Here is a 22,905-nt window from a genome sequence, read left to right as displayed (position 1 = left end):
ACCTTATTTAGAAAAATATTTAAGCGGAACAATTTATTTATTATGTTGAACAATTGTTCCTAATTCATAATAAAATTATTCTACATTCATAAAAATTGTTCCAAGAAAATCATCCAAACGTATTTAAGTTTGGTCTTATATTAAAAATCTTATCATAAGATACACGGCGGTGCAATCAGATTTTAATTTGCATATTTGAATTGAAAGACATAACATTTTTAAGTTTGTATGTAGATTTCTCTTCTCATCTTGGGCCGCGTATCTAGCCCACTGATCCTCTTAGGCTGAATCCACTGGTGGGGGGATGTATCTCCCCGCCACGTCAGCTCTCACCCTCACTCTCACCCCACCCCTCCAATGCACAGGCTATAGTACCAGCTCTCACTTCGCTCTCCTCCACGTCAGCTTTTCTTTTCCAAATTTAATTATTTCACTCTCTTTTATTCGCGTACGCAAAATAATTCAATAAACTAATTTTATTCAACTAAAAAAATTACCGATTACATCATAATTAAAAAAGGAAATTATATCGCAGTTAAAAATAGCAAAAATACATAATAATTAAAAGAAAATTCTAATCCTCCTCCGAATCCTTGTCTAGTCCAAGCTCTTTTTCCACCATCTTGACGGTCTTGAAATGAGTACGTTTTTCTGCTTCGCCCATATCTGCAGTTGATCGAGACGTCATTATGTTCCATTGCAATTTCGGATTGTAGAGGAGAGAAATAAGCTCAAATGGGGTGTGGAAGGAGTGAAAACTGGATGGGGTATTTATAGGGGGTTGGGGATGATATTTGGAATTTTTTGCAATTTTTTTCGAACTTTTTGGAGTTCAAACTGTCAAATAACGGCTAGTTCAACGGATAGTCCGCGTGGACCAATCGAAATGCGCCACGTCACTCCCGCCCCACCCCTCTCGCCCGCGCACGCCGACGCCAGCGCGCCGCCTCGCTTCCGCCCGCCTCCTGCCCTGATGCGCCTGCCAACGCGGGCGCGAGCGCCCGCTCCCGCTCGGCGGGATCCATCCCGCCCTCTCTCTCCCACTCAACCACCTCCTGCCTGCGCCGCGCCGATAGGGGGACAGTACGGCCCCACATTGGCACTAGCCTTATGCAACCGGTTGAATCCTACTCATGCGCGCTACTCCCAATAGCCCCCGGTGGTTCTGCCTCCAGCAGCGCGCCAGGCACAGATCTTCAAGCGGCCACTTGGAGTAAAGGCATCGCAGCAATCACGAGCTCAAGAACCGCGCCATGATCATAGGATCTGACCTGACACCGGACGAACCGTGCCGGTCACGTGCGTAGCATACTTCGTTTTATACAAGCTGCTGCCTCGCGCGGACAGAATCCGCAATGCGAAGGTAAACTAAGGTCCTGTTTAGATGCACTTCAAATTCCAAATTTTTACACTCTCTCTCCATCACATCAATTTTAGGACACATGCATGGAGCAGTAAATGTATGTAAAAAAATAACTAATTGCACAGTTTAATTGTACATCACGAGACGAATCTTTTGAGTCTAACTAGTCCATAATTAGATAAAATTTGTCAAATACAAACGACAGTGCTACAGTGACACTGTTGCAGATTTTTTGCAATCTAAACAAGGTCTAAACTTTTTATACAAGCTGCATGCAGTATCCATCAATGCAGCGTCTCGGATCAACCGAGGCGGCTCAGATTCACCTCGATAGCGTGTAGCATAAATGGAAAGTCAACCGTTGACCAGTACATCAATAAGAGTATTAGAGTAAGCTACCACTTTACCACCTCTCTGTCTCTCCCTCATAGATAACAATCTTTTTCTTTAGGTTAAAATCAGAACAAGAGTTCTTTAGTCGCTCAACAATAATAAGATAAATCCAATGCGGTAAAAATCATCAAATGCCGAAACATATAAAAAAAATGCAAAAGAAAAACAAGCATCTCCTAGCAACAAATATGAACTCTCGCGCGGCCAAGGATGATCGAAACCACATCACACACACTATGCTAGGAAAGCACCCTCACTGCCCGAACACAACACACATGTGGTCGCTCTAACCCTTGCGCGCCACACCCATCGTGTGTTAGCGTGTACTAGTAAACTGTAACCAAGGAAAGAACTGCTGCCTGCCCCGTATGTCAATCAATCATACGGTTGCCATGAAACCCGCCGCCAAGGCGAGAAGCATGAGCACCGGAGCAGCCGCGGCGGTCGCCGCCGCCGACGGCTTCGCGCCAGACGGGGCGGCTTCTCCTCCCGCGCTGCCGCCCTTACCCGCCGACGCGCCACCGGCGGAGGCGGCCGGCGCGGGCGCCAGCGCGGCGCCGGAGAGCGCGAGCTTGCCCTTGGCCTCGAGGTTGTCCTTGTCGAAGGCGTGCTTGGCGGGCGCGCCGGCGGTGACCGCGGAGCCCACCTGCCAGATGTGGTTGACCACCTCGGTCCCGGGGGCCAGCTGCAGCCTCCCGTAGAGCCGCACCTCCCCGGCGGCGGCCGCCTCGGCGGCCAGGTCGGTGGCCCGGAACGCGATGGCCGTGGAGCTGGCCCCGAACGGCTTGTACCCCGTGATGTTGTAGGTGTTGACGGCGTAGGGCGCCGCGGGGGAGGCCCGGAATGCCACCAGCGCCTGCGCGCCCTTCATGCCGTCCCCCGTCGGGTTGATCGCCCACGACACCCACCCGGCGCCGCCCGCGCCCCCCGGCTTGGCCACGAACGCCACGGACAGCGACCCGGTCTTGGAGTCGTGGGTCCAGTGCAGCCTGGCGCCGAGCTTGGGGAGCGCCGCGCAGTGCGCGTAGCTCCGGCCCGCCGGGAACTTGTCGCCCTCGCACCCGCCCGCCGCGGTCGCCGCCGCTGCGGCGGCGCGCATTGCCATGGGCGAGGCCATGGCCGTGAGGAGGACGGCCAGCACTACGGCCATGGCGCGCCGATGCTGCTGCGTCGTGGAGGCCATCGTCGTGGGCGCCGTGAAAGCGTGAGCCGTGAGGGTCCACCGGTCTAGGACTAGGAGAAGGTTGCCAGCGGTGAGTGCTGGAGGAAGAGCGTGTGCTCGAGGGTTTATATACAGCTGCGAGGGGAGGGAACGGCGCTGGAGATAGTTAGGGCGGACGGCGCCATGGCCATGTGAGGCTGCAAGCGCATGGTGCAGTGTATCTGGCTGCTCAATTGGGAGATTTCGTTTCACCATACGACCATTTCAGACAAGTTGCATTGTTTGTTGGACTCGCATGTGATCTCCAACGTCCACAACGAACTGGCCACAGATTTCACTCCTTCTAGCGCACATCCAAAGCTAAGTACATGCGGCCTCTGCAGTGTCAAACCTCTCTCCCCATCGGTCGACGCGGCCAATGTTATCACGTTGCTTTGTTTGCGAGGCTCCACACATGGTAGAACGTGAGGTTCAATCATGCCGGGGGAGTGGGGAAAAATGGCATGTTATTACACGGTACACCTGACGGACGGAAACTTTAGGGAAACCGAGGCTTCTCCGGAACGCGTACGTGCGTGCACCCACGCGCATAGGGTTCGACTGGAGCTTCGTTCGGGCCTGTCCATGGGGGAGTTGACCCGTAAACCACGGCGAGCGAGCCCTGGAAGGTCGCCGGCAGGGCAGCGTTCATGGCTTACGCAGGACGTGACGGTTAGGTGACGCACGCAACTAGGTATAGCTACTAGTAGCGCGAGCTAGTGTTGTGGTACGGTGGGCCTTGCTAGATCCGGGTTTTGTGGGCTTAATTGTTGATGAACTGAAGATTGGAGGCCCCGCCCAGCCCAATTTTACACAGGTTACTGGTGCATAGTCACGTAAATGGGGTCGGTGGTACCGTTCCTCGACCCGAAAATACCGATCCTGTCCTAAAAACACAGGATTATTTTTGTCCCTGCCTTATAAAAAACTGTCATAAAACTCTCATATGGATCGTACCACGTTCCTCGACCCTATCAACCCGGAAACTTTATAAATATGCCCTGGTGTCGTCGTTGCCTCCAAACTGTTTCTTGTCCCTTGAGAACGAGTGATCACCGGGGCTGGGCTATGCATTCATGGATGGTGATGATGCAAGGCGATTGTATAGTCCAGGAACGAAATGTTTGTTTCATTATTTGGGACCCCTGCTAGTTGAGCAGTGAAAACCGAGCGCGCGATCCACGAGAAGGCGCGTTGTGATCGAGCCCGGCCGTGCACTGGGTGAGGGGGACTTGAGAGTTGAAACTCGAAAACACTTGCAGTTTATTGATTTCTTAGTGATGGAAATGCCATTTCAGTCGCTCAGTGATGGCATGTGTAGCCCTAACTTCTTCCCACAACTACCTTAACCTGACGTTGTTTCTTGCGTGCATGGCCATGGATTGACTAGCAAGACCGGGCCCGCTATCGCTATGGGCCTCGTAGTTTTCGATCCACACCAAACAACTCTCTCAGCCTGAAATTAGTAGAGTTTCTTTTTTACCATTTTGGTGTGCAGTGTACTCCCTCCGTTCCAAAATAAGTGTAATTTTACGAGTTGAGCATGAAAATTAAGGAGGGGTAAAAAAGTAGAGAGTGCACGTAAAATAAGGAGGAGTAGAGGAGGAGAGAGATAGAGATAGAGTTGTATTGGAAAGCGAGAATTACGCTTATTTTGGGATAAATTTTAAATTCTCAGACTATACTTATTTTGGGACGGAGTGAGCAAGTCCCAACCAATTCTGAGCTTCAAACAGGTCATGACCTGGAAGTGGCCGTACACTGAGAGCAAGCCAATTGATTTGTTAAGCCTGCGATTGAAGTTCAGTGGGAAACTTACATGATGCAGCATATACATGGAACTCTAGAAAGGAACTTCAGTTCGGCGAGGGTAGTCCTTTTAATTTGTTTTTTAGCACACACACTAAGTCTTGTATGTCATCCTTTCCTGTCAGTGACCAAAAAAAAAATGCTACAATACAAGGTACGTGTTTGTTAAACTCAGAGCTGTCCATAAGTGCCACTCATGCACGTAGATTACATGCTTGTTTCAACAGAAACATGCAAGTGCAATGCGACGAAAGTAACTTTTACGATGGCGTCTAACCAATTTTGTGAATTTTCTTCAAAAAGCAGTGATGACCGTGGTGTTGTGAAGGCACCAGGTCACATTCTGCTCTTGTTTTATTAGGCGCCATAGTTAGTAGCACAGTGAGTTAAGCTACTGCACAAAAGTCATAGTGTGGCTGCCAAAATGCATGCACTTTGCATTATCTTTTCTAAACAGAAAGCTGGTAATAAAATCCGCAATCAACAACCTCACTGGAATTTAATTAAATTTAATTTATTCAGCAGCAGAGAGCGTCCAATAAGTTAAAATGCCAGCCAGCTCATGGAAAATGCATGCATGTTCGAGCATACATTTCTCTTGGGATATCTTCTTATTATAGCGGTACAATATGATTTTCTTGTCTCGGTTTTCCTAATATTTTTACCCTGTACATCTCGTGCTTTTTTTTTTGGTTCGATAGATACTTGGTTTCAACCTGCTTTCCTACATGAAATTGCTGAATTGTTTTTGAGGTTACAACTTAATGACCATTCATCACTATATCCTCCATAACTTTTTTCCTATCAAGCTCAAGCTATTTCATTAAGTACAGTTTCTTAGAGGAATGAGGACTTGAGCATCTATTTTTGATAGATGAAATGATATTAATAGTTCACATCTGTTTCATTGTAAACTATTATCACTGCTACAAAGGCTAATAATAAGAAGTGGACAATTATTGGGATATTTTGGCATTGCCACGCTATCTAGGCATATCTTTATCTCGCATCATCTCGCGTGACTCCATCACGATATATATAAAAGTATTCCACTTTTATCCTCCAACGGTGTTTGGCCGCATTTGTTCCGTTGATGGATCGGGGATCCAGAATGTTCCATCCACCCCATAAATACCGCCTCGGCGCTCCCCGGATCCACTCATTCCCCAATTCTCAAACTGCGCTTGTCTGTGCCTCGCACCACTCCTACCTAGATACTACGAGAGCCTTTACTCAGGACGAACATCTCCTGTGCAGATCTTGTGTAGGATTCTCTAGTTTCCTACCTTTGCCCTCCTAGCTATGGTCATCGACACACTCATGATCCATGGGCGGCCACCACGGATGAGATCTACTTCACCATTGCCAAGGTACATAACCTCCACCTTATTACCATGTACCACGTGAGATCTGATTCAGACGTGGAACAGCTTGCGCATGCTATCGATCGGCTTACCTGTTTTTGTGCTGAAATGGATTGATTGATGTACCATAAGGTTGCATAGTCCGGTTCTCTTCCTCATCTTAAGTGTTCTGCTCGCCGGTCCTGACACGTTCGCTGGCGGGCTTCTGGGTTTGGGGTCTCCTCTCCCTAGAGGACCTAGAGGAAGGGCGCCAGAGGCTCGTCCGACAACATCGGAGGGTCACGGAGCAAGGAGAGATGGTGGGGGTATTGCTTAGTTGGGTAGCAGGTGACAACTGGTGGGGAGGGTTAGGGCAGAGGGATCGGCCACGATGTGATTCAAGAAGGGCAAGGAGGAGGGTGGTGACAATAGAGAGAGGCAGGCGGTGGAAGGGGAGGTACCAGTGAGCTGGTGGCCACAACGCCAGTGGAGGCACCATAGGCCATGGCTAGAGGAGGTCAACAGGTGGGGGTGGGTGAGCACTGTAAGGGCGTGAGCTTCTGGTGGTGGTGTGGGGGCAAGAAGGCAGGGGACAATTTGGATCATGCACCGACCGACCTTAGCTTCTAGGTTGATCAAACCCTCGAAATAGCTAGGGTTGCAACCTAGCATGTGGTTGGTACTAACACGGGCCCAGGTTAGCACGCCAGCTACTGCCCATGGAGGATGTTCAAGGGGCCTAAGAGCCCACATGTTGCCTATTTTCCCGAATTAATCACTTATCTCACTTACTCCCTCTATCTCTCTTAGATCTGCCGGGTGCACGCATGGACAAATCCAGCTTTATAAACAAAAATTATTCTTTCATATGGACATGAAGAATTATGCCCAAAGGTAACCCTCCGTAAGAAAATGTTCTTCGTAAATTAATCTAGCCTTCTTGTTGGACTTGATCACCAAGAAAATGCATCTAGATTTGGTAACATTAATTTTTGCAGTGGCGGTGTGCTTGGGGTTTCGGTCTTCATTATTGGATCAACAACACCCAGACAAACAGACATCCTCCATTGCCAAATTAAACCAGCCGCAAGATTTGAGGGCACTAAACGGTAAGCAATTTTCATGACTAAATCCTTTACAAATAGCGTATAAACAAATCAAGTACGTCATATACAAGTAGCACTAGAGAGTAGTACAATGCAACTACGATGAAATCAGCTAGCCTTTGCTATTCATGTATTAACCTTTGCATCTGTTGATGCAGGAAACGAAGTGATGCCGCTTGTTCAAGTGGCATTACTAATTTTCCGCCTCCTCATCTTGGGGCAATAGAGCCGATGCTTCTCTGGGCAAACTGCGCGGATCGCCTGGGCCGAACAGGGAGCGCCCAATTGAAGAATGGTTTTGCAGGTCAAGGTCTGTCAGTCTCTTGAATCATACCACCATGATTGTCGGCGGAACATTAGAAGCATAGTGATCGTGTATGTTCTGATCTAACCGCGCGAGTTTTAATGTCCAGGGGCAAATCCGGCACCCTAATTGAGATGCGTCGGGGAAGGGGGCCGTTCGACACCATGGAGCAGCAGAAGGATGTGCTGCTAGCTAGCCAAGCATCAAAGCAGCACAAGCTTGAGTGCAATGGCTTGCTAAGCATGCATCAAAGCATGTCAAGCAAGATTGGAACGAGCGTCCATCCGGAATTCTCTCGTTTTGTATGCTTCTCTGCTGGGTAAAGCTTCACCATCTGAACATACGAGGACTCGCACCGACTCCGCTAGAGGCAGATCCAGAGGAAGGGGAAGAGGAAGCACAGGGATTAAGATTAAGCTGTACAACCAGATGAATTCGTGTAAAACTATACATCTAACATAAATAGATAGACACCAGATCATTATAAAAGAATTGCAGTGGATCCCGCGCGATGCAGCGAAGAAATTGTCGATGAAGAGGAAGGATGCGAGAGGTCCTCAGATCACCGGATAATAACACGTAACGCGCGCGCGCGTGTGGCTTGTGTGTGTTATAGCATAGCATCCTTCATCCCTTTATCTCACATGTGTAGAGGTTCACAAAGCCCCACATATATATTGGTATATGTCCACCTAAGTAAGCAATATGGGACTAAAATTCCACGTGCCACTTCTACTACACCACCTTAGCTTCCTATCTGGAATTGGACCACCTATTCACTAGCTAGGTATGGGCTGGGCCTAGTATAAGCCACAATTCCAACACAAGCTGCCCCTCCTTGCGGTGCGCACACAATGCAATGGACGGCCCCCTGTGCTCTCCCTCCAAGTTCAGCCCATAGGTGACGAACACATAAAAATGGAGTTGGAGAAGAAGAAGCAAATATAAGTGGCAAAGGAAGAAGAGGTAGTCGGTCTCATCCTTGAGGAGATCAATGGAACTATCCAAGGTTTTGTGCCTTTGTATCTTCACTCATGAGAGTCAACGGATTTTTTGTATTCAAGGGGCTAGCCCCAAAGAGACATGAGGTCAGGATCCAACTTGCATGGGCTGCCTGACCATCATCGGAACTCTTGTTGTAGTATCACTTAGTTGATTTATACTCCTATATATATATATATGTAATTTTTGTAGCCATAAAAGGAATGAAAAAAAAGGTGAAAGGGAGAAACGAAATCTGCTGTAAAAATACCATCACGTCAGTGCATAAGCTTCTACTGGAGCTAGAAAGAAAGAGCTTTTTGGAACACCAGTGAGTAAACCGTCATCTCCTAATGTATGTGCAGCGAGAAACTCTGATTCACTTGCGCTTGTATACCTAGATCATGTTTGGATCCAAATGCTAAAAGGTGAAAGTGCTAAACTTTAGCACTAGTATATTCAAATGGGAGTGCTAATGATTTGCGCTAAACTTTAGTCAAGACTAAAAAATTTTAGCATGTTGCTAATGTTGTGCACGGCAGCACCAGGTGACGATGCGGACGCCCGTTTTGGTCACCTGGGGATTGGCCGAGGTGCTGGCGAAAGTTTGGACGGCGACGTTCACGGACGCCGCTACCTCCTTGGAGGCGTCCTTTTGCACCTCTTCGCCTCTTCGTGCCGAATGTTGCGGGTGAAAATCTAACCCATCTTGGACCGGTGTCGGCGGCACCTTCGGCGATGTAACCTTTTTAAGGCGATGCTAGGCTAATCCGGATGGCAGTGACGGCCATCGATAGGTTGTGCTACCTCTTCTCTTCCTTTCTTCCTCCTTTAAAAAACAAAAACAAAAAACATCGCTTGGGTTGGTGCGGCTCGCATCGAAGACCCAATCCGACCGGTAGAGTGAGTTGAAACCTAGGTCGATGTCCCAATCCAACCTGGGCAGCAGGGTTGAGTCATGGTGGTGGAGCGGTGTGGTGGTTTTGAGTATAGTCGAGTTGAGTTGGGCAATGTTGATGTCCCAATCCAACCTGTTGTTATTGAGTCGAGTTGAGAGTTGTGGGGTCATGCTGGCCGGTGGTGGTATCGTTGTTGGTTGTTGTGGTACCCAGTCTAGATGTTGTTTCTTCTTTTAATATAATCGACAGCTCTCTTGTCTGGTTCGTTTTAAAAAAGTGCTAATATATGCTAAAGTTTAGCACTCAACTTTAGCTCCTCCAAACATGCTCTTATTGTATTAATACTTTGCTGTCGTGGTGCGTGTGTCAGGTGGTTAGAGCAACTCCAGCAATGACCCTCAGACCCTTCAAATGGGGCTGCCTCTTAGGCTTCTAAATTTGATTCAACTCCAGCAATAGCCTTTAATTCTAACTTATAATAGAGAACCTCCTAGAGAATAGGTAGGAATAGAGGATGAATGGGGGAATCTGAAGACCTCTCAGAATAGACAGAATGTTTTTATTTCACCCTGGGTTGTTTTAGGTGTCATTTAGATGTCACGTAGGCTTTGAGCCCTTCCAGGACCCGTCCTTTCCGGCGCTGTCCTTAACCTGCCCCGACATGATTTCCAGTTTTCCACCTTTTGCGTTGGCGTCATCAAGTTCATCTTGCAGGGATCGGACAGGCTCAAGCAGCGATGGAACTCTGCCAATGATGATGCGTTCGATGAACCCGATTCGGCACCTCACTGATCGACCGTTTATCATAGTGAACCTGCAAACTGACGACGATGAGTTCGAATGCAATGCAGTGCACCAACCACGGGCCTCACCAACCGCCGTGACACCGGACCTACTCCGGCGAGTAGCTTATGGAGCTCAGTTCCAATCAGCAGCCGTCAGCTTAGGATGGCAGCTTGAGCGAGCCCTTACTTTTCACGGCCGGCCGTGTCACACCGGATGGCTTGGCGCGCCCAGCCGCCCCACCCACCCCAACCGGCCGAGACCAGTCTTGAGGCAGAGACCTCGTCTCCAACAACCGAGCTCGATCCTGTCTGCCACTGCCAGCCCCACCGGCCGCTCGCCCGTCCCCCTCGCGGCCAACCGCCACGCCACTCCCTAAAACCTCAGCCCCGTCCGCGCCGGGTGGCCGCCTCGCGCTCCGCACCCATCGGCTCCACTTCTCTCCCACCGCACCACCACCACGCCCACCAACTCCCACTCTACCCACCGACCCAGGTACGCAGCCACAGAGCCACTTCCCTGCGCGCGCTTGCGGCTCCGACGATCAAGCCGCGAGGAACCAGGCCACTAGCCATGGCCGGCGCCGCCATCGCGCTCGTTCTCGCGCTTCTGGCGGCTCCGCCGCCGGCGCACGCGGCGGGGGCGGGCGGTGCGCGGGCGAGTCCTTCTCGGCGAACCGCGCGTACGCGACCTGCAGCGACCTGCCCCGCCTCGGCGCGTCCGTGCACTGGACCTACGACCGCGCGTCGGGGGACCTCTCCATGGCCTTCGTCGCCGCGCCCGCCGCGCCGGGCGGCTGGGTGGCGTGGGCGCTCAACCCGTCGGGCGACGGCATGCCGGGCGCGCAGGCGCTCGTCGCGGGGCCGTTCCCCGACGACGGCGGCGGCGCCGCATCCGCGTGGTCCGTCCGCACGTACAACGTGTCCGGGTACGCGCTCGGGGACCCCGGGCCCATAGCGTTCCCGGCGTCCGACCTCGCCGCCGAGCTCGGCGCCGACGGCCGCGCCAGGGTCTACGGGAGGCTGAGGCTGGGACCCTACGGCGCGGGCGTCCTGAACCAGGTGTGGCAGGTCGGCGCCGCCGTCACCGGCGGGGCCCCCGCGCCGCACGCTATGGGGGCGGACAACCTCGCCGCCAAGGCCAAGCTGGACCTGCTCAGGTCCACCACCGCCGCCGCCGGAGCCGACAGCGCCACCCAGAAACGCAATGTGAGTGTCCTCCATCTCACGCACCACTTCGTTCTCGCACTCCTTCGTACAGGATACGCAAGCAAGCACCTCACCAGCTAACTCGTTCTCGGTCGTTTTCGGACGCGACAGATCCATGGAGTCCTGAACGCCGTGAGCTGGGGCGTGCTGCTGCCCACGGGCGCCATCTTCGCGAGGTACCTCAAGACGTTCAAGTCGGCGGACCCCGCGTGGTTCTACCTCCACGTCGCCTGCCAGCTGATCGGCTACGGCGTTGGCGTCTCCGGCTGGGCCACCGGCATCAACCTCGGCAAGGAGTCCAAGGGCGTCACGTACACCGACCACCGCAACATCGGCATCGCCGTCTTTGCTCTCGGCACCCTCCAAGTAAATTACACTCCACTTCCTCTTCTCCATCAACAAAATCTGCTTTCAAATCTGCTGTCGATCATGCCAAAACTGTCAAGAATCTGTCTGATGCCGCTTCGATCTGTTGGAACTCCAGGTCCTGGCGCTTTTCCTGCGGCCGAAGAAGGAGCACAAGTACCGCGCGTACTGGAACATGTACCACCACTCGGTGGGGTACACGGTGATCGTGCTGGGCGTCGTCAACATCTTCAAGGGCATGGGCATCCTGGGCGTGGAGCAGCGGTGGAGGACCGCCTACATCGCCGCCGTCTGCGTGCTGGCCGTCGCCGCCGCGGCGCTGGAGGCCGTCACCTGGGGCGTCGTCGTCCGCCGGCGCAAGGCCGAGGGCAAGACCTTCGGCGGCGCCTCCGCCAACGGCCACCTGCCGCACTGATCGGCCGGTGTGACAATTGCTCAGGCCTCTGCTTCCATCTTCAGTGGCGTGTAACTACGGGCAGATGGTACGTAGACTGGTAGGTGTAGAGAGATCTCGTGATTTTGGCCTGCCTGTCTGTCTGTTTTTTTTTGGGTACGGTTTGTATACGTATGCATCCCGCTGAAAGTTTGTACTTTCAGCTGTAGTGAGCATGTGTATTGTACAAATTTGTTTTCCTTTTGTGCTGTGTATTCTTTTCTTTCCAGCACCTTGCTTGTTTGGAGAGCTTCTTTCTAGAACGGTCGTGTGCAGTTTGCAGTGTGCAAACGCATGGCTCGGGGTCCTTGTCCGGGAGGATTCGCGCTGATCATGCGCTCGGCGTTCAGGACCCATGCCGGGCGCCACCATTTTTTTTTGTTGCTGAAGTTGCGGAATCGGCTCCCTTTTTGGTGAAGCTGAAAGGGAAGGTTTCTGGGATGAGAACGCATCGCTATCGTCGGAGGGTGTCCTGCCTGAGCCTGAGCCATCCGATAGTGTTCAAAACTGAACCTCCGAAAGAATGGCCCATGCGGCAACTTGTACTAGTGCAATATTTCTCTTTGCCATTGACTCTGTAGTACAGTCCTGTACTGCAATATCTTGGGCTCCTGCTAGCACTATCCTGCCACACCATTGCAATTATGCAACTTCAGAAATTCCTTTCAACGGGGGACAAGAAATGCACCTAGCTTTAAACATCTGCCCCTGATTTCTGATAGAGGAGAATGGCATAACTCTTGCTGTCTAATCCATCATTGTTCGTCCTTTTATCAATTATGGGATCACTTTAAGAAGAAGTTTGAAAAAAAAAGTATGGAAGCATATTTGCTACTATCAATTGGAAAGCAAAGAATATTTGGTCCTTTATTTCCCTCAACCGGCTTAGCCCTTTTGCAACCTAACGTTATGATTTTTTGCAGCTACTGGATTCCCCCCTCCTATAGAGAAATGAACAAAGCTAAATTCAAAGCCGTAGCTTCTAGCTTTAGTAAGCCACCTTTTCTGATGGTGGCAAGTGACCATCTTGCTGCCACTTTCGAATCAAATGACAGGTCAACCAGTTCCCTAACAATTTCCCCCGAATCGGTTGCTCAATAGTTTCCAGAAATTGGCCTGCTCGATCTACGACGTCATAAAAAGTTCATACTTGGAACAACTCTCAGTAACTATGATCGAACTAGGTTCAAATTCATCCCATTTTGTCAGTGTGATTTACAGCACATCAATACAATATACGAGCAAAGACTTGCACCACTGAGTTCACTCATTAAGGTATCCGATCCCACCTGATCCTGTCAGCAGTCATCCACAAGACACCCCTTCCCTGTTTCCTGTCTGGTTTTCGGGTTCCAATCAAATGCTTTGCTCCCTCTACAAAGCAAACGAGCTACCAGAGGAATTGGTTCTGTGAATACGACCCTTCATTCGTTAGGGCTCACAAGGTTAGTTTGGGTTGTACTCTGCTCATTTTCCTTGAACTCGAAGCGAATTTTTAAGCAGCCATCTTCAGTTGGTGGGTGCAGGGGCTTGAGACAACCTGAAGCAATAAAGTCAAAGGGAGAGTGTCAATTACTTTGTCACCAGTACTTTGTTGAAGTACAGCATCAACCAATGAGTGTCAAATACTTGAATGCCACCTTCGAAACTATACTTGTGCAGTAAGGGGAAAGCAAAAGTACAGATAGAACCATCCTTTTCTTCTATTATCATCGAGAATCCATCTAGAAGAATCGTAACAGCTCAGGATGAGCTATCAGGTACCAACAATGTTGCAAAGGGTGCAGGAATTTGTTGAGCTGCATTACAGTTTGTGGGCTGGTAAATGCCTTATTCATATGAGCTAGAGGTTCTCAATTCTCACCAACCTTGAACTGTTGGCTCTACTGTTAATGATTGGTACTAGGTTCCAGCCTTCAGTATTACAAAAACACTACTCCTGAGTTCTAGTAAAAGTACAACAATTGAGTTGATCTAGCTATTTTGTTCAACAAGGTAAAAGTAGCTATAAATCAATACTTTAGGTAACTAGTTCTATCCAAAACTTGAAATCAAACCATAGTTTTACAGTCCTGGCGTCTGGAATGTGCTAATAGTTCAATACACAGACGTAGGACAGCAGCTCCATTGAGGTTTTACTGAACGCAAGACACGTGCAGAAGATGGTAGCTTCCCTGCATAAGCATGGTTCAGGATTTTAGAAGGTCATAGTGTAAGAGAAAAAAGCAGGCCTGCAAATGACTACTGAAGGCTGCTATGACATATACTTATTTCAAATAAAAGCTCTACTTAGACATAGTAGGAAATCAATACAAGAACGATACATGCGCCAATGACAATAAAGGCCCCAAATTGTATATTTAAAATTGTGAATGTAAAATTAGAAACATAAGCTCCATGCTTCATCAACACTTTCCCTAATTGCTCCAAAATCCAAACTAAAAAATTGTACTTTTAAGTACAATATAAACAGTAGCATATCCTCTGTTTTTATCTTTTTACACAACAAAAATCTTTGTGGACATGTGAGCTGGCTTTTGCATGTGGTAATCATCTTTCTGTTCATCTCACTAAGTCAATGCAAACCAACAGATGCTTCAGGCGCATCTCGTTTCTGGTCAATTCAGTCCTGCATTGTTGCTATTTGCATTAGGTATAAAGAAATAACTTAGCGCCATTTATACAGTCTAATAATCTATGCTAGAAATATATGGCAGTTGGCTGATAACAAGATGTGGCTATGCAAAAAAGAAAAATACAAATGGTGATATTGCAGAACAAGTATCAACTAGTATTTTGGACATACTTAGAGAGTAGTGACCAATGTTGAAATCCAAAATCTTCAAAGATCTCTGAAGCTCATTTTGGGATGCTCACAGACTAGCTGGCCACTGTAGAAGCCCCAAAATCTTCAAAAATCTCTGAAGCTCATTTTAGGATCGTCATACCTTGAGTTCCCCCGTCTTCCCCTACCACGATTACTTCCTCTGCCCCGGCCCCTCCCTCTCCCTCTCCCTCTACCTCTCCGCATGAAGAATGACTTCCCATGCTTCATTTCAATGAGGGAATGCAACAGATCATCACACAAGATACAACCCTCGTGCAATGTAGCTCCATCTTGAAGAGGGGTGGTTTTCTTGTTGAAATCAACTTCAATGATAGTGGACTCACATGCTAGGCACTTTTTATCTGTAGTGGTGATCCTATGGGCAGCATGTGGGAGCAATACAATGCAGTTACACATGTTGCAGTAAAGCCGCCATTTGGGTGCACTAACTGGATCAAGAATCAAGGTACCACTACACTCAGGACATGCACAAACTCCTTGAGTGATCATAGATTGCTTGCATGTTGGGTGCGGGCAAAGGGAACACGGCATGCCAGCCCCTTTCCCAACCTTGCCAATGTCATCTATCTTGAGAGCACCAAAGAGTTTGTCTATGCCTTCAAATGGAGGATTAGTATAGCAAAAAGGGCACAGTGGGAAAGATTTTGCATCAGGTCCCACCATCGAGAACAGAAGCAACTCGAAACCATCAAGAGGGCATATGATTTCCTTGTACAGCTGGAAAGGATAGAATTATTAATCACAGAGTAGACATCAACTGAGTTTGGCACAACAAAACACAGAAGATAACGGGATGCATGCTTTCAGAATCCAACATGGCATGAAACAAAGTGATAACACAAAATTAGGGAAAACGAATGGAATATGAAGCAGGTTATAACAATCATGGAAATGAATAAAACAAGACTAAAAAAATACAATGTATGGGATCACTACATTTTCTCTATTCTGCAAGAACATTCCCCCCCCCCCCCTATAAAAGGAAATACTGGCCAAAGAATAGTTATCAAGGGTTCCGTGAATACAATACATGGTGTAGTGATTCGATTCTCACGAACCATGAATGGAAGTAAAGCAACTGATTTACCAAGAAATAAACAAAAGGTAAAGTTATTACCTTAATCGAACCATTCTGAGGAAGATAATAGACATCCTCACAGGTTATACAATACAATCTCATTGGCTGAGTGGAAATGTATTTCATATACCGACCACATTTTCCGCACTTGCTCAGTAGGCGCCCAGAATCCGCCAAAGGTGAAAATTGTGCTTCGAACAGAGCATCCATGTTTTCAATCTGCAAGCAGCACCATAAACGAATTATAGCGGTACACTGATGTATTATATCAACGAATTTTGGTTGTTAAGAACAAGAAATCTTAAACATATTTTTTGTTAGATGTATATGTGCTCTTTGTAAGAATAAATATATCTGCAAATGTAAAGTAATATTAATGATTTGGATGATTCATTCTTGTTATAGCTTCAGACGAAGCTAAAGCATCGCAACAGACCATTGACATAAATTTCCCAAATACAGTACCGTGCAAACAAGACAGGCAACACAGACTCAATAGGTTATGAACAATATATGTCACCTTTTTCACAAAGTAAGAGTACTTTTTCATAAATTGCTGAATAACATGTTGAATAACTTGAAGATGATCAGCTTTGCCTTTTGCAATTAGAGTAATCTGTTGCTCAATAAAGCTTCTTATATCTGGCAAGCAGAGATCAGCATCAATACACTGATATCCTCTTATCAATGTAGTCCCCAGTGGTGTCGGTACTAACCTTCTTCCGGAGTTCACCTTTAAGAAAGATAAGTAAAGGCATTACAGCTTTTTTGTATATTTACATACTTACGCGTCACTTGCAAGTGTAAAGAATTCACAGCATAGGTCTAGTCGAAAACAACTCAACTAACCTGAACATAATTACGTTCGCAAATGTTGTTTATATGTACAGGAATTGATGCATCTGTACCTATGCCATTCTTCTCCATGAGAGAGATCAATTCACTTTCACTGAGATAATCAGGAGGTGTGGTGCTTCCCTTCAACAAAGAATTATGATTTATCAGGCATCATATCCTGATAAAAGGTAAGCACATGGGATTTGAGCAAACTGATAAGCCTTACCTCATATATGTCAACCTTATGAATACTAACAGAGTCTCCCTTTTTAAATGCAGGAAGACTATTCTCACTGACAACCAGCCATGGCATGATAGAGGTAAATCCTTTATGAGTGATTCGATAGCCAACACAGTGGAAAGTTTCTCCACCTGAAGTAAACTCAATGGCAGTCCTGAGAATCATGTTTTTTTGAAGGGTTATTTACTGTTGAATTCCTTTATAAGCTATTATTAGTTTTAAATACAAATCAATAATGACAAAAAATTGAATTCTATGACATGCTTGCATTCTGAACAAACTTTAGATATCCAATATGGGGACCTAGTACAAGGGAATATCAATAGCAAGTATACTATATAGTTTATACGAAGCTTGTGACAGAACAAAACACGAATGATTTATCCAGCAACGAAAGAAACAAGAGGACAAACTACCTTGTATATCTACAATCAGGACTAACAGTTCCAATGAAGTGTTGGCATATGTATTGGTACAGCCTCCAAGCATCAGTTCCCAGACCTTCTTCTGTTGCTGATCTCATTGGAGTAATAGGAGGATGGTCCCCAGCATCATGACCTTGACGAGGCTTAACAAAACCAGCATCCAGTAATGTCCGGACTTCATTGGACCATAGAGGATTATGTACTAGTACAGCAAGTGCACTTCGAAAATCAAATGACGCTGGATATGCAGTGCTCTCTGTACGTGGATAACTGTGCAAAGATGACCATTAGTACTTATGAAACAAGCAGTGCCAGCAGCATCACCTATGTAAGGAGTGTTCAGCTGCACTAGTAATTCACCCAAATTAAAACTAACAGCAATGATTATTATAGTTTGACTACTTAATTTGAGCTTAAATTAGAATCAGTAACACGTGTACTTAAGATAGCATTATTGGGAGTAATTAAGATAGCATTATTGGGAGTAATGCAAAGCTCAACCATAGCTTGAATTAGAATCAGTATCACATGTACGTAAGATGGCATTACTGGGATTAATCCAAAGCTCAACCGTATTGATAAGACCTACATGATGAACTTGGTATCATGGAGGACATGGCAAGAAGAATGGGTAAACTGGTCCACTAATAAAATTACACATTTACTATAGCATATTTGTAAAACCATATATTGACTCATAAAACATGACTAGTGACCTCTAAAAAATCATATACAGGATCTGCTAAACTTCAAAGAACACATAATGCACCTGGTTGAGCAAACAAAAGAATAACCTCTATTAAAAAAATTTGTCAATTGCTATTATTTACTATATGATAAAAGAAATACTAAAGAATACAATAAAATGTCATGCATCATTGCATATGGTAAATAAGCCCACATTGACTTCAATCAGGCTAATGGTAGACTTTCCCATATAACATGACCAGATTCAATGGAAAACATAGCACTATCTCAAGGTCATTTCTGAAACCTGATGAATCCTTGAGTGTAAAGCCGCTCCGCCAAGTGCATCGCTGTCTGAGGTCCAATACCGAGCGCACTTGATGCAACCTGACATAAAAAGAATATTTAGTAAACTGAAATTTACTCAACCCTCCCATTAAATTATGTGTAAATTAACCCAAATGCCCCCATTTTAGAGTGAAGTGGATGTACTTGTCATATTAATACTAAGATTTTCATCAAGTCATAACCCAACAGGAGAACCTTGGGTATCAGATTTCAATCAAGATCATCATGATTCATGAAGCAATTTACAAGAACAGTACATGTTGGTAGAACATTGTAAGAACCATGCTTCAAAAGAAACTGAACATATATTAGACTCTAAGGCAAGCACATATATAACAAAGCAAAAAAAATAAGGGAAAGCTAAAGAAAAGATATGGTTACTCTAAGAGGTAAGTGTTAGGAATGAGCAAGTCATATTTTATTCCACAGCCCAAAGGGGCAAGATGTGCATGTGTACAAAAGTACAAATGCAGAAAACCCCTCAAAGTAGAGGGAAAATACAACTATACAAGTATACACAGCTAACACATATCAAACAGTAAGAGCTATGGTACCTTAAGCATATTAACTGTATTAAGGCCAGATGGACGGGTTTTGCACTCTTCCTTCACTGAAACATCTGCTATTTTTAGAGTCCCATCGCTGGCGACCATCTTCTGAAACATCACAGTAACCTGCATTTTTCATTGAGGAAAATGGTGAGAACATTTGGAAGAATAAAGCCAAATCACTTGTGTACGTGATCTCACATCAAAATCAAAAAGTTTCTTCCGGTCCCATTCTAGCTGTATTTCATCACCATCTTTGATAATATAAGTTTTCAAGGACCAGAATTTCTCTGGTTTGAATGTGGTGATTTGCTGATAACGTTGCACACAGAATCCCAGAGTAGGTGTCTGGCATGGACCATACCTGATTTACAAAGGATGAAATGAAAACAAAAATCTTAAACCAATACTGGAAAATATTATTAAAAGACAGGTAGGGCACATGTAAACGATATTGCTATGATTATTTGAATAAAAAAATTTTAAAAAGTTCACAAACCCAAAGTATTTGAAGATTGTTGACACCTGGTAGCACTTGCAATTGTCAAAGAAATTTGGATTGTGAAAAGAGATGGGGAACTCACGAAATCACTCTTGAATCAAGGTTTCCATATTTTCCTTGGAAATATCGGGTCTGAAAACGAGTAAATGCTACTCCAACCTTCAAGTCAATTTCTTGGCGAGCATCCACTGATAATGCTTCATCTTTGTTTGGCAGAACTAGGTTATTCATGGCACTCAGTATGTCTTTCTCAGTAACAGATGAAAATCTAGCACGGAAAATTCTTCTGCCAGCCTCATTTTCAGGAATCCCAGTGCACTCTATAACTGGAGCATATGTTTGGTATTGTTATTACATTGATCAAGCTAAATATCTGGAGTAGAATAGAACAAGCCATACAAAGAAACATCATGTATACATTGCATCAATCAGGACCAAAGAAATTCTCGAGTATTAAAAAATAATTGCAAATTATATTTTTATAGAATTATCTGTATTCTGTTTGGAGAAATAAAATCTTTATAGTTTATAGCTTTTCCAAACTCTAAAAATATTCAACAGATCTAACATTCCACTCAGTCTAGCTGAGTACTTCCCATATGATGTCCAACTTATTTTGATTATACACCTATGTTTTTGCCTTTCAGGTCCAGATTGTAAAATGGAAAACTCCACATATAGCTCTCTACGCACCACCGTAAATTCTAGTACCGACTTGAAAGGATACTAGGATAGTATGCATAACTATTCCAGAATGGGGTTAGTGTACCTTCATAGCATATGTTTTCTCCTTCTCGGTCACAGTCCAGCCAAAGTATCAAATAAGTGCAGCCCCGAGCTTCTTGAGCTAGATGCCTGCGGATATGAGCCTTCAACAGAACTACACATAAGTGTTGTATTTAACCTGGGACATTGTTATCCTCAAGGGAAAAGGGAAAATGCAACACTTTTGTCGAAACAGGCTCCCATTTCCCTTGCTTGATAACGCAAAATGTAGCAGTGCAAGTGAATAAGCAGGTTTCAGGAGGAAGGGAGAAAGGTAATAGTGCCACCTAACGACTTTGAGAAAGACTAGCAAAAGCTCAAAAGAATTGGAACATATAACACAGATACAGATAAACGTAGCATCAGCCAAAACTACCATTTGGATTTGGCAATTTTACAGGTTCTGCTGGTGTATCTGAGAACCTGACAAAAATGCAAGGAAAACAATACCCAGGACACTTGTTTATTCAGAGTTTGAATACTCCAAGAGTTAATTATAGATATGGAGGAAAAGAAAAAGGACGTAAGTTCAAGAATCAGAGAATTTGCATACAGGATCAACCATCCATGGGTTGTATTCTGTTTCAATCAGAGTTGTAGAGGAATACATACCTTTGGGTTGCATTCAGATCTCAGAACTGGAGCCTCAAATAGGTCCATTGGATCAGTCCCTTCCCAGTTCTGATATGCAGGGGGGAAATCTACACTGGAAAAAATCGGACAGAGATTAAGGAAAGGCAAACAAAAGATTTTTATGTTCAGTAACTGTAAGCATGAACTGAACATTTGTGTATAGATCCTGTTAAAGTGTAATGACTAATTGCAACTTTCAGTAAAAACAACACATTAATTTTGCATTGGTCCATCATGTCTGCACATATACAGAAATGTCCATGTAGAAGAACTCATATGCGTAGGCTTCAAATGACAAAACTGTCAGAAAAACACAACCTTAAGACATGTCCAATGACTGACGTCACTTTGAAATTTGCATAAGAACCCTGAAACATCCCATCAAACTCATGGACATCTGTGCTTCCCTTCCTTGTAGACATCTGCACGAATCTTGAGAAAAACATGCTATGTGAGTGAACTCTTAAATCAAGACATTTGTATTCTAGAGACTGGCCCGTATTTCAATTGGGGCCTCCCATACTGTTCTTCGAGAGGGGAAAAAAGAGCCTGAACCATATCTGCAGAGTTGTAACAGCAACTGACATTGTGCACAGCCACTTGATGCCGTGATAGGTTATCGATTTTGGATTGCTATAATAATTATTTTCAGAAGATTTGCTTTTAGAAGGAAAGGCAAACAAAAGATTGCTACAAGTATTGGTCATCAGGCGAAGCTGGGCAAATTTGTTTACCATGGCAGCCGGAACTGGGCGAATCCGTTCATTTTATCGTTTACGTGCAGCCAATCCCTAAAGTCTACTCAACGGAGAATGAGCGCAATGAGCCATCACACAGATTCAGTCGATAAGACCACAACTCAAGCTCCTAGGTAACAACTAGGCTGCGAGCAACCAAACTACCAACAGCTCATAACAACTAGCACCCATCGATGGGCCGACCGTTAGGGTTGGCTCCTTCGACACCACCCAAATCAGGTCACGCCCGAATTTGACACCAAAAAAAAAATCAGCAAGCATTCGGTGGCGGAGCACGGAGGGCGAGGACTTACGCGGCCGCCGGAGAGGGCGGAGGCGATGGAGAGCGCGATGCTGGGCTTCTCCGCGACCTGCAGCGGCGCGAACCAGGAGTGAGAAGGTGTTCAGAGTGGGGTCAGCGCTGCCACCATTGACGGCGGCGCAGCGCCGCGGTGACCTAGCCGACGTCTGCCGCGGGGGCGGGGGCGGCGGCGGTGGTGGCGGCGGCTTACCATGAGAACCTTGGGCGCCATGGGGACCGGCGGGTGGAAGAGCACGCCCAAGGGGGAGTGGGAGGAAGCCGAAGAGGGGTTTATAAGGCAAGCGCCGTGCCCGTGCGGTGCGGTGCGAGCGCGTTGCCGAGACCCGTTTCAGGGATTTCTGGAACTGCGGTTTGGTAACCCCGGACTCAGAGTTGTCTGAGTGACAGATAAACCATACTCCTTCGAGAGAATTAGGCAAGTGAATTTCATAGCAGTCGTCTGACACTCGGCAGCCTTTTTTTCATTTGGCAAGATGAGATATTGACTAGCCTTTGAGACGAAAAGATTTAACTGACCGATATGAAACAGTTCAAAGGAATAGGAGATAGAAATAAATTGTCCATCGAAACAAATAGTCTCAAAATAACGATAGCGCGGTGCCATAGTGAGCTCGTGGCTAAGCGGCAGTGGGAGACCTTCCATAAGATATTTGGTTTTTGGAAAAAAACAGCTTGCTATGATAAACTTAGACGCCATAGGAGTGGCTGCTTGCATACAACCTGTGTCTATGCAAACATGTATGTT

At 46.3% G+C, this 22,905-nt stretch overlaps 3 protein-coding genes and 1 pseudogene across 14 annotated transcripts; 2 read left to right on the top strand and 2 right to left on the bottom strand.

The window, feature by feature from the left end:
• Positions 1-1,514: 1,514 nt before the first annotated feature.
• Positions 1,515-3,250, bottom strand: LOC112882548 (auxin-induced in root cultures protein 12-like). Its single transcript, XM_025947627.1, has one exon. It carries the CDS (start codon positions 3,171-3,173, stop codon positions 2,136-2,138), a length of 1,038 nt encoding a protein of 345 aa, XP_025803412.1. The 5' UTR covers positions 3,174-3,250; the 3' UTR covers positions 1,515-2,135.
• A 2,693-nt stretch (positions 3,251-5,943) lies between these two features.
• LOC112882084 lies at positions 5,944-7,777 on the top strand. Of its 6 annotated transcripts, none has more exons than XR_003226594.1 (5): positions 5,944-6,136; positions 6,197-7,003; positions 7,159-7,218; positions 7,374-7,525; positions 7,629-7,777. XR_003226594.1 is itself a non-coding variant. In XM_025947065.1 (5 exons), exons 1-5 carry the CDS (start codon positions 6,069-6,071, stop codon positions 7,646-7,648), a joined length of 384 nt encoding a protein of 127 aa, XP_025802850.1. In that variant the 5' UTR covers positions 5,944-6,068; the 3' UTR covers positions 7,649-7,777. The 6 variants fall into 6 exon arrangements, 4 of the variants coding, with proteins under 4 accessions (XP_025802850.1, XP_025802849.1, XP_025802848.1 ...); XR_003226593.1 differs by having other exon boundaries at positions 7,084-7,218; XM_025947065.1 differs by having other exon boundaries at positions 6,920-7,003.
• Positions 7,778-10,607: 2,830 nt separating this feature from the next.
• On the top strand, positions 10,608-12,449 carry LOC112881804 (annotated as a pseudogene).
• Positions 12,450-13,359: 910 nt separating this feature from the next.
• LOC112880941 (DNA topoisomerase 3-beta) lies at positions 13,360-22,483 on the bottom strand. Of its 7 annotated transcripts, none has more exons than XM_025945665.1 (17): positions 22,351-22,483; positions 22,153-22,209; positions 21,420-21,523; positions 21,081-21,174; positions 20,473-20,572; positions 19,786-20,029; positions 19,403-19,565; positions 19,208-19,327; positions 18,613-18,692; positions 17,610-17,888; positions 17,179-17,347; positions 16,965-17,093; positions 16,636-16,848; positions 16,155-16,334; positions 14,996-15,754; positions 14,247-14,363; positions 13,360-13,729 (listed from the first exon to the last, which is right to left on the bottom strand). In XM_025945665.1, exons 1-15 carry the CDS (start codon positions 22,369-22,371, stop codon positions 15,101-15,103), a joined length of 2,607 nt encoding a protein of 868 aa, XP_025801450.1. In that variant the 5' UTR covers positions 22,372-22,483; the 3' UTR covers positions 13,360-13,729; positions 14,247-14,363; positions 14,996-15,100. The 7 variants fall into 7 exon arrangements, with proteins under 7 accessions (XP_025801450.1, XP_025801449.1, XP_025801453.1 ...); XM_025945664.1 differs by having other exon boundaries at positions 13,362-13,729; positions 13,830-14,363; XM_025945668.1 differs by lacking the exon at positions 13,360-13,729 and having other exon boundaries at positions 13,960-14,363; positions 21,420-21,533; positions 22,351-22,389.
• Positions 22,484-22,905: the final 422 nt, after the last annotated feature.

This window comes from Panicum hallii, chromosome 2 (genome assembly GCF_002211085.1).
Source record: "Panicum hallii strain FIL2 chromosome 2, PHallii_v3.1, whole genome shotgun sequence".
Classification (NCBI taxonomy): Eukaryota; Viridiplantae; Streptophyta; class Magnoliopsida; order Poales; family Poaceae; genus Panicum; species Panicum hallii.
This window is presented reverse-complemented; position numbering and strand designations above follow the sequence as displayed.

Coding starts and splice junctions, on each gene's coding strand:
- LOC112882548 (XM_025947627.1), bottom strand. CDS start 3,173: ATGGTGAAACGAAATCTCCCAATTGAGCAGCCAGATACACTGCACCAT.
- LOC112880941 (XM_025945665.1), bottom strand. CDS start 22,371: ATGGCGCCCAAGGTTCTCATG. Junction 19,566..19,785: donor CTTGATTCAAGAGTGATTTC/GTGAGTTCCCCA, acceptor TTTGTAAATCAG/GTATGGTCCATGCCAGACAC. Junction 17,889..18,612: donor TACACTCAAGGATTCATCAG/GTTTCAGAAATG, acceptor ATCTTTGCACAG/TTATCCACGTACAGAGAGCA.
- LOC112882084 (XM_025947062.1), top strand. CDS start 6,069: ATGGTCATCGACACACTCATGATCCATGGGCGGCCACCACGGATGAGA. Junction 6,137..6,919: donor TCTACTTCACCATTGCCAAG/GTACATAACCTC, acceptor TATCTCTCTTAG/ATCTGCCGGGTGCACGCATG. Junction 7,526..7,628: donor GAATGGTTTTGCAGGTCAAG/GTCTGTCAGTCT, acceptor TTTAATGTCCAG/GGGCAAATCCGGCACCCTAA.